Here is a 10,836-nt window from a genome sequence, read left to right on the forward strand (position 1 = left end):
ATGATGTTTTCTGATATGAAGGTTGCACTGGAGGGTTGGGCAGTGGTGTGCTCTTGCCTAATGGCCTAAGCAGTGGTGCCGGACATGGTGGAAAGGGTGGTGATGCATTTTACAATGGAAGCTATATAAATGGTGGTATTTCATATGGTGACACAGGTTTGCCTTGTGAACTTGGTAGCGGAAGTGGAAACCATAGTTTGCCTAGTTCAACTGCTGGTGGTGGCATAATTGGTTAGTGTTAGAGAATTTTTTTCATTTATCTCTTTGTTTGTTGGCTCAAGTTATCCTCTGGTTTTTATGGCTATACCACCCAAACCGACCTGCAGAAAATAATCTCAATATAACTGCCTGAAGTAATTGAATGCTGTTTGAGTTATATCTGGTAGGTTTTTCCCAAGTCACACGCATAGAACACATTTTTTTATCCACAGTGGCATATTACATTTTTTACCATCCTGGATCTTCTTGGGCTTTAGCTGTTTAATGTTATATTGAAATTTGCTATCTGAGATTTACGGCTGAGAAAGCCTATTCCATTGAGCTGATGAGCTCCTTGAGAAGAGATGCTTGTTGCAGTTTACATAACAGGGCAAACTTACACGTAACAAATCTTGCAGTTGGGGAATGCCATACTACAGCAACAACATACCCAGTGTTATCCCTCAAGGTGCGGTTTTGGGGGGTAGAGTGTGCGCAGACCTTACTCCTACCTCGTACAAATAAAGAGATTGTCTCCGATAGACCCTCAACTTAAATAAACCCTGCCAAACAGTTTGAAAAGGTGATGCAGATTCTCGCCCGGAATAACTTTGCAGTCCTCTCACTGGGTATTTTGTTGTAATAACTCTCTTCAATCTTTCTGTCAACACCTTGGATAGAAGCTTGTAGACACTACTTATGAGACTGATAGGTCTGAAATCTCTCAGTTCCTTAGCTCCATTCTTTGGAATCAAAGCAATGTATGTGGCATTGGAACTTTTCTCAAAGACACCTTGAGAGTGGAAGTTCTTAAAGGTTTCCATAATATCCCTTTTTACTACATCCCAGCATTTGATGTAAAACCCCATAGTGAAGCCATCTGGGCAAGGAGCTTTGTCCATAGCCCACATCTTCAAACATGAAAAAACCTCTTCTTCCTCAAACTCCCTTATAGAGCTTCTCTTTCCTCTTCCGTGATCATCGGACAATTGATCAAGCTAACTGACGCTCTCCAACTTGTCTTCTGAATATAACTCCTGATAGAAACCAACAATCTCCTCTCTGATTCTCACCGGATCCATCACACGTTCATCTTCAACCATCAGTTGGTCAGTATTATTGCTTCTTTTATGCGCACTGGCCACCTTCTGGAAAAAATTGGTGTTTCTGTCTTCCTCCTGTAGCCAAAGTGCTTGATCTTTGTCTCTATGCTCTCTTTATTTTTTAAGTGCTTTTCATGATCCGTTAGAAGAGTTGCCTTCAAAGCTGCCTCTGACTCTGTTAAAATCCTATTCTCCATTACAGTATCTAGAACGGCTAACTCGTTTAATATTTGGACTTTCTGCATTCTTAGATATCCAAGGCTCGTGTTGCTCCACTCTTTCAGTTTGCCTTTTAAAGCCTTCAATTTACATCCCAGGATGTAATCGGACCTCCCATCAAAGACAAAGGACTCCCACCATCAGAGCCTTCCCACTAAACACTCAGTATTCAACCACCATTTATCGAACTTGAAATAGGATTTGTTGTGATCCCAGACTCTACATTGAAATAGGATGAGTTTGCAAGAGAGTGTAGTCACACGCCTGCAAAGGCAATTGAACATGATATTTGAAATTTCAACTTTTACTTTTAAGTTATTAAAATTATTTTTTTACAAAAATTAATTTAAAAAGGAAAAAAACCTCCATCTTCTTCCCCACACTACCTCCATCTTCTTCCCCACACTACCTTTTTTCCAGTCACCCCAATCCCAGCCTATTTTTCTTTCTTATCCACACTATTGTTAGTTATCTACATTTTTCTTTCAACTTCTTTCTTGTTTTTTTTTTTTGGTTACCCTAAATAAAAAATGAAATTGGGAAAAAAAATTTGAACACAATAAGCAATGAAAAATCAGAAATTAGTGGAGTTGTTGATATCTCTAATGAGTAACTTGACCTCTTTTGCTGTCAAAATTATTCTTGTATTTGTAAGCAATTTGGGGTGTGAAATAGTAGTTAATATTGGATTATGAAAAGTTTTGTTAGATCTGGTTGTTAGGCGGCTTGGTTGTTGTTATTGTGGTTGTTAGATGACTTAGGTTGTTACTTTGATCTCGCCGGTAAAAATGGCGATGACGCTGGCAAAAATGGACGCCGTCGTCAAAAATGGAGACGATGCAATGGCTCCATCATTTCTCCGGCATCGACGAGATCCTCTACCTTGTTTCGACCAGTTTGTATTGCTATCCATGCCGAAAAATCAAAAATATTATATTGGGTTTTACAATTGGATATTAATGGGATTTACGACGCCGGCTTGGTGGTGAAATAGTTAAAATAGGGAGGATTAGAAATGTCAATAATAAATTAAAATGGCACTAGCGGGGAGTGAATTAGTTTCATGACTTCATCAGATTGCTGGATTGTGAAAAAATCGAAGAAGAAAAAAATTGGGATATGGAGATGGAGTTTTGACAGTGATGGTGGGTTAGGGAAGGTGGAGGAAAGGTGTACAAAATTAATTATTTTATTTGATAAAATAGATTTTTTTAAAATTTGTCTTTTATTTAATATTTTTACTAATAATTAAAAAATTATTATAAAGAAAATTATGACTTGGCATTAATATATATGACATGGATATGACATGTATATAACATGTCATCTATTTAAGGGAGAGTGAGATACACACATGGTCAGAGGGATTCAAAAATCTCATTTTGGTTAAGATCAGGAGTCCAGATGACAAAAAGCTAAGTAGAAGAGTCCATAATACAATCCGATACAAGTACGAGAGTCCACCAGACTATTCTGCCTTTTTTTTAACTTAAAAGTTACTAATGTTTGACTTTTTGAAAACTACTTTTTTAAGTTAAACCAAACGGGCTATTAATTACCTGACAAGGGATTGCAAAAAGCAGAATAAGAATGCAAGATGAGCACGAAAGGTTTCAAAAAGTATAAACCCACTACAAGAAAGAAAGAGGGATAGGATAGACAGAGCCTTGCCAGGATGGCAAGCTGTTGTAGATGAGAGGGACCTCAGTGATGCTTGGGCGATCTTCTGTTCAGATGCGAGTGGCTGCCGGAGAAACAGACAGTGGTGCTTTCATCTCTCTCCTGCTCGCTGCCTAGGATTTGGTCGAACAAGGAAGAAGTGAAGATAGAGAAGAAGAGGGGGAGAGAGGAGAGGTGGAGAGAAAGAGAAGGGGATGAGGGGGATACCGGGGTTGATGGCCTCGAGCATAAGTGCGATGAAATTGTGAAAGAGGTAATCACTATCAGGGAAAGAGAGCAGAAGAGAGAGAGAGAGAGCAGCCGTGATATAGAGATGGATACATATATACCCATGAAATGCTACACAAATAAAAGCAATCATAAATCATTAAGCCTGATATTGAGGAATGATCAAAATCTCTTCTTTTTTTTTACTTAACCTATTTTTGCTTGTTTATTTGATGTGAAATGGGGTTTAATGTGTTCTTCAATTCAGTGCTGATATTTCTAGTAACTTTTTCTTGATAATACTTGCATAATGATCATTGTCTCCTTAGAAACTCGCTTTAAATACAATGTGTAGATAATAATTGCTTATGATATCTCTTGAAACAGTTATGGGTTCACTGGAGCATTCATTGATAAGGTTGTCTGTCTATGGTTCAATACAAGCCGATGGAGAAAGCTTTGGCAAGTATAGTACAGAAGACTATAGAAAGGTTCTTTCAGACATAGGCCCTGGTGGTGGTTCTGGTGGAACAATTCTTCTTTTTGTTCAGTCTTTGGTCCTTGGTGATTCTTCTACTATATCAACTATGGGAGGGCATGGTAGTCCTAATGGTGGTGGCGGTGGTGGTGGAAGGATTCACTTTCATTGGTCGGACATTTCTGTTGGAGATGAATACCTGCCTATAACAAGTGTACAAGGCACTATAAATGTCGGGTTTGTATCTACTCTAGTGTACATACTCATTGTGTAACTTGAATTACTTGCTTGGTAAGTTTGTTTTGTGAAACATTAAGTAATAAAGATAAGTGTTGTAGTAGCTAATATTGTGTAGTTTCTTTTGGACCTGTAACCTTGATACTTCCAGGCTGTGACCTAGGCCATCGAAGGATAAAACCAAAAATATGTTCAAAGTTGAATTGTTTCTACCAACGTGTGAGTAAGGGATTCATTAAAAGGAAACAACATATTTGGTTTGTATTATCTTCAATCACCCAGATAATGAGCATCTTAACAGAGTAAGACCGCTTTTCTTGACTGTAAATATCAGGAGTTTCAATCACGTTGGCTCTGAATCTAAGCACAGACCGGGATCTAGCTTCTATGACATGAACCTTCGTGGTCTATGTAGTGTTCATTAGATCAGGCGCCTAAACTTTGTGGATCAGTGTTACTTGTTGAATTGTCAAGGCTAGATAGTAATATCTGTTGTTGCTACACTTGGTTGTTCTTAAAACTTACATGCTTGTACTATTAGTGACACTCGTCTATTTAATTCCAATCCTTATTGGATATCATTCTGATAATGGAAGTGCAGGGGAGGAATTGGTAGAGCTCTAGGACAAGATGGAGAAAACGGAACTCTTAGCGGCAAACCTTGCCCAAAAGGGCTATATGGGATATTCTGTCAGGTAACTTGTAATTTCAACTTGCGTAATCAAAAAGATAAATTAAATGAATACATTATCAACACTTGCAATTCCTTCTTACGATTGAATTTAATTGAAAAGGTTTTGGGGCCTGACCTGAAGAATATGATGCTCGTCCTAAAAGAGTGATAAGATAACCATATGCGTTGAGATTGTATTTTGTGGACCAAAATGGCTTGTGGATATGTTTAATCAAATTCTAGGTCTAAAAGCAAATATGCTTCATACTTTAACTTCTTCTACATTTGAAAAAACTCACCTCAGAGTTAATTTTACTGCAATCTTGTCTGTCGGTTCAGCGATGAGAAATTTCATATATGTCACCTTTGCATGTTGGCTAATCTTGTTGTGAATCGAAAGGTTCGATCACACTTGCATTTTTTAACTTCTCAGTTCTCTCTCTCTCTCTCTCTCTCTCTCTCTCTCTCTCTGGGGTTTAACGTAGAGTATTGTCAGCTCATTTAATGTTTATTGTCAAAGATATCTGAATAATCTTTTAATCTGTATGTTAAGAATGTGGAATTTATGTTTAACGTATGTTTTAGTGTTTTAAATGTGGATGAACTAATGCAGGAATGCCCTATTGGTACTTATAAGAATGTAAGTGGATCTGATCGATCCCTATGTGCTAAATGTCCATCTCATGAGCTTCCCCATCGGGCTCTATATATTCCTACACGAGGTACGTTCAGTCTAATTTTATGGTTCAGCGATGATTTCATCCTGCACTTTTGGCAACTAATTAGTTTCAGTGTTCAGTTGATTGATACATTTCTTACTGGTAGATAATTCTCGTGACTTCAGCTGTTTCAGGATTAAAGGTTTCTTGATTGATAGATTTGTATAAGTTGGTTGAAGAATTGGTCCAATAAAATTGTTCTAATTGAATAACAGCATTATTCTAGATTATGATTTGTAAGAAGTTTAAAAGTTCTCTTAATCAATGATTTTATTATGTTAACTTTTCGGGGTGGCGCTTTAATGCTGCAGGTGGTGTCACTGATACTCCATGTCCGTACAAGTGCATTTCTGATAGATATCATATGCCACGCTGTTATACAGCACTTGAGGAGTTGATTTACACCTTTGGTGGACCATGGTTATTTGGTTGTCTTCTTTTCAGTCTCCTCATGCTTCTAGCCCTTGTTCTTAGTGTGGCTCGGATAAAATTTGGCAGTGGCGATGAATTGCCTGGTCCAGTGCCAGCACGTCGTGGATCTCCAATTGATCGTTCATTCCCTTTTTTAGAGTCATTAAATGAGGTCCTCAGATCCACCTTCTTTTTTTCTATCATTTCTTTTTTCAGCTGCCATTCAACCAAGATTTACACGTCGCATATTAGAAATGTCCTCTTTATGGGTGTTCTGATTTTAATATAAGTGTGTTATTTTAGGTGCTGGAGACAAGTAGAACTGAAGAATCGCAAACACACGTACACAGAATGTACCTTTCGGGGAATAACACTTTTAGTGAACCTTGGCATCTCCCTCATTCTCCTCCTAAAGCAGTAACAGAAATTGTGTATGTTTTCTCTTGCTATTAGACTAAAGGCTTGCCCATGCATTTCATGCAGGAATACTCAATCTTGTTCCTCGTTAATACTAGTGGTTTAAGAACTTATTTGCAGGCATTAATATGTTAATTTCTATATTGGTAGTTTTTCTTTTTTATAACCACGGTGTCCAGGCCTGCTTGCGGACACCTCGACTCATTCCATGGGATTATCTACTACGATCCTCTCTGCTTGGATTTAAACCTGAAACCTCATGATTCTCAATTCAATTTATTAACCATTAGACCACACCCTTGTGTTCTTTGATTGTAGTTCCCTTTCATCCAAATGTTCTTGAGAACTTTGTAACATTCAATGACATAATTATATTGTTAAACATATCAGATATGAAGATGCATTCAACAGATTTGTGGATGAGATAAATGAGTTGGCTTCGTATCAGTGGTGGGAAGGATCAGTATATGGAATACTTTGTACTTTTGCATACCCACTTGCATGGTCATGGATGCAATGGCGTCGGAAGAAGAAAATGCAGCAACTGCGCGAATTTGTTCGTTCCGAATATGATCATGCTTGTTTGCGCTCTTGTCGTTCACGTGCACTCTATGAAGGGATCAAGGTCTATCTTATCAACCTTTCACCAAGTTATCATTCCCTCAAAAATTGTATAATCTTGTCAAAATAATCTGGTTCGGTTAGAAAATGCTAGTAAATGGATATAGTAATAGAGTTCCTAAATGTCAGTCGAGATATTTATGTATGACGTCCATGCAGCTTTATCTTCTCCAGATAGAAAACATGCTTTTAAATTTAGAAACTTTAATGAATTTTCATAGAACCACCTTAACTTGATTGTGATAGAGATTCAGTTTGTTTGTTTTTTAAGAAAGTGGTATTTTAAATCACACAACTACAATTCTTCTACTGTGTAAATGAGACACTCTTATCTGTATTTAGCTTGGCCGTTGATGGTAAATATGCTTCTGGATAGTTTTATTTCAATGACTGAATGATAGAACTGAAATGGAAGTATTATTTTCACCTGAACTCCATCAACTTTTAGAGATATGCTTATGACATGGATTTAGCTTCTGTATGAAGCACAAGCACATAGTTGCAGTTTGTGAGTTATAAAGATTGTCTCCAACTTGCAAGAATTACAGCATATAGGATTTAGTCTGATGCTGTTGTTAGACTTAATATTAGATGCAACATTTTGATGCCATTTTTTTGCTTCATTCTCGTGGATGTTTACCACCATTGGTGTTGATCAATATTGATTCTAGTGTAGGTAGCTGCAACTTCAGATCTGATGCTTGCGTATGTGGATTTTTTCCTTGGGGGAGATGAGAAAAGGGATGACCTGCCTCCTCCTCTCCATCAGAGGTTACCAATGTCTATACTTTTTGGAGGAGATGGATCTTACATGACTCCTTTCTCTCTTCAAAGTGACAATATCCTTACCAGCCTCATGAGTCAGGTTTGTATTTATTGCCAAGTAAGATGACTGACCGTTCAGGATTTTGTGGGTAAATCATTTCTTTTAGCATTTCTGTTTCTCCTTCCCTTTCATTAGAAAATTCTGAAATATGTATTCTTCTTCTTTTTATACCCCATTGCAGTCGGTGCCACCAACAATTTGGTATAGATTAGTTGCTGGCCTAAATGCGCAACTTCGTTTAGTACGCCGCGGACATCTGAGGGCTAATTTTAGTCCAGTTACTAGTTGGCTTGAGACCCATGCAAATCCATATTTACGTGCCCATGGCATACACGTTTATCTTACTCACTCTCAACCTTCAGCCAGTGGTTATGACCAGTTTGGACTACTTGTATGCACTGTTGAAAATGAACCAGTGATGCCGTCGGAAAGTGAGAACAGATCTTTATTGCTCGAGAAGAACCCACGGTAATGATTCATATGCTGCTTTAACTTTTTTCTTCAATCTATCCTATAGTTCCTTGATTCTCTTTCTTTGGATGCAGTACGCCTGCTAATCGTTGGAGAAAGGCATTTGATCTTGTTAGAGTCAATGAACATGCAACGGTGCAGAAAAAAATACCTGGAGAAATTTTACATGACAAAAACCTACAGGCTCTTAAAGACCAATTGACTCTGTGCTACCCGTTCTATTATATAATTCGGAACACAAGACCTGTTGGCCATCAGGTATGTTTCATCTCAGTTGCTTTTGCTGTTCTTCTTTCTCGATCTGTCAGCCTCACAAGTTGCTGACTAATGCTTGTTCTTTATTCTTGTAGGATGTTATTGGTTTGGTCATCTCAATACTCTTATTAGGAGATTTTAGTCTAGTCTTGCTCACATTGCTACAGCTGTATTCTATCTCAATGCTAGATGTGTTTTTCTTTTTGTCTATTCTTCCTCTTGGTATACTTCTTCCATTTCCAGCTGGAATCAATGCTTTATTTAGTCATGGACCTGCGCGATCAGCAGTGCCTGCCCGTGTCTATGCTCTATGGAATATCATCTCAACAATTAATGTTGTAAGTAGCCGGGGACTCTGCAAGTTTTTTACTATTTTCCCGATTCACTGATAAGATGACAAAATACTCCTTGTTCTTAAGGTTCACTTTATGTTCCTTACCCTGTCTTTTCTCTTTTGCCTAGATTACCTTGATAAATAATTAATGTGCCATGCTACAACTATGCCTTCATTTGCTTGGTATTTGTTTAGAATAGGAAACCAACATGTTTTGACCTTTTCTGGTTCCAGCCTTTAACTCTTTACCGATGCTTTTATCTTCCAAATATGAATACTCGTCTATTCCATAATAATTTAAGCTTTGAGCCCTTTTCCATGTTTCAAATTAACTTAAGTTCTCAATTTTCAAGACTATTTTAAAAATATTCTTCCAATTTTACCCTTTAAGTTAGTATTAGAATTACTTATATATAATTAATATTTAATTATTTTTGACAATAATTAATAAGGGTAAAATGGAAAATTATGTTCAATTTATGTCCTAACCTACTTTTCTTTAAGGGTGTGAAACACCTCAAAACTTAAGTTATTAGGGAATGGAGGGAGTAGCATAAGTAAATGAAATATTTTCTTCACCAAACTTCCAGTATAAATGTGTGTCTTATGCCCTATGTTCAGCGCATTGCCAAACTGATTTGAGCTTGATTTTATCCATTTTAAGGGTAAAATGGAAAATTATGTTCAATTTATGTCGTAACCTACTTTTCTTAAAGGGTGTGAAACACCTCAAAACTTAAGTTATTATGGAATGGAGGGAGTAGCACAAGTAAATGAAATATTTTCTTCATCAAACTTCCAGTATAAATGTGTGTATTATGCCCTATGTTCAGCGCATTGCCAAGCTGATTTGAGCTTGATTTTATCCATTTTACCAGTTCAAGGAGCATCCCTATTAAGTATTAGTTAATGATGTAATTTTGAACCTGCTGGTCATTTGAACAATATTAACCTTTTTATAATCATAGCTCTGGATGAGTCTATTATGCATATAACTATACTAAGAACTCTTCAGGATACACCTTGTCACAGTTATTTCAGTTGTATGGCTTGCTTAATTATGATAGTTTTCACTGACTGATATTTCATATTCTGAGTGAATTTTTTCTTCTGGAAACATCTGCAACAGGTAGTAGCTTTCATTTGTGGATCTGTTCATTTTCATAGTCAATCCTCTGCGAAAAGACATCCCAACTTTCAGTCGTGGAATTTTAGCATGTAAGAGTGTCATCCCAATGCAATCAATAGCGACTGGCAGTAAATTAGATTATATTGGTTGATGTTATTAATGTTGTGATATATGGGTGCAGGGACGATAGTGGTTGGTGGATGCTGCCTACTGGACTTCTCCTATTTAAAACAGCTCAAGCAAGTCTTATAAATTACCATATAGCCAATCTCGAGATTCAAGATCGCACACTGTACAGTAATGACCCTGATGTTTTCTGGAGGTCATAAAAGAAAACTTCATTTATCATATTCTTTTATTGGTGGTTATATTCATTGTCTATAGTTTTTTAGATAGAGAGATGTATAGGATAATACGAGAGAGAGTAGTGTTCGTGCAAGCTGGTATGTATGTGGGATCACGTTACGACTCTTGTAAAGGTGTAAGTTGAACAAAACAACCTTAAACCGTGAAAGAACTTTTCCTAATGCATATAAGAAGTTGAATTCTTTTCTGTTTGCGTTACTAGTGTATTCGTGACTTGAAGCCTGTTTTAGCACTGTAAAATTTTGACCACTTTGTGAGAAATATATTATTGAACTGTCACTATATTGGAAATACTTCTCCAAATTCTTACTCGTATTACTGTTCATGTTCCTATACTAATTAGGATTGTATATACTTATTCTATTCTAATATGAGCACCGGTAAGAATTTGGTGTAGATATTAGGAAGCTATCATTAATTTCATAACAATGTCTCTCGAGAGTATTTTTTCTTTGTCAAAGTGATTGTCAATCTTAATGTGTTTAGTCCTTT

General features: G+C 37.0%; 1 protein-coding gene across 1 annotated transcript in view; it reads left to right on the forward strand.

Annotated features, from left to right (window-relative positions):
* LOC101261029 (uncharacterized) overlaps positions 1–10,526 on the forward strand; it is a 32,084-nt gene extending 21,558 nt beyond the window's left edge. The window contains exons 10-22 of the mRNA XM_010322826.3: positions 22–231; positions 3,795–4,122; positions 4,724–4,817; positions 5,409–5,517; positions 5,826–6,097; positions 6,229–6,356; positions 6,733–6,967; positions 7,640–7,828; positions 7,971–8,257; positions 8,335–8,518; positions 8,611–8,853; positions 9,979–10,067; positions 10,160–10,526. Of these exons, the coding sequence (XP_010321128.2) occupies positions 22–231; positions 3,795–4,122; positions 4,724–4,817; positions 5,409–5,517; positions 5,826–6,097; positions 6,229–6,356; positions 6,733–6,967; positions 7,640–7,828; positions 7,971–8,257; positions 8,335–8,518; positions 8,611–8,853; positions 9,979–10,067; positions 10,160–10,307 (2,516 nt within the window). The 3' untranslated portion in view covers positions 10,308–10,526. The remainder of the gene's footprint in view (positions 1–21; positions 232–3,794; positions 4,123–4,723; positions 4,818–5,408; positions 5,518–5,825; positions 6,098–6,228; positions 6,357–6,732; positions 6,968–7,639; positions 7,829–7,970; positions 8,258–8,334; positions 8,519–8,610; positions 8,854–9,978; positions 10,068–10,159) is intronic.
* The last annotated feature ends 310 nt before the right edge of the window (positions 10,527–10,836 follow it).

The sequence above is a fragment of the Solanum lycopersicum genome, chromosome 5 (assembly GCF_036512215.1).
Source record: "Solanum lycopersicum chromosome 5, SLM_r2.1".
NCBI classification, from domain to species: domain Eukaryota; kingdom Viridiplantae; phylum Streptophyta; class Magnoliopsida; order Solanales; family Solanaceae; genus Solanum; species Solanum lycopersicum.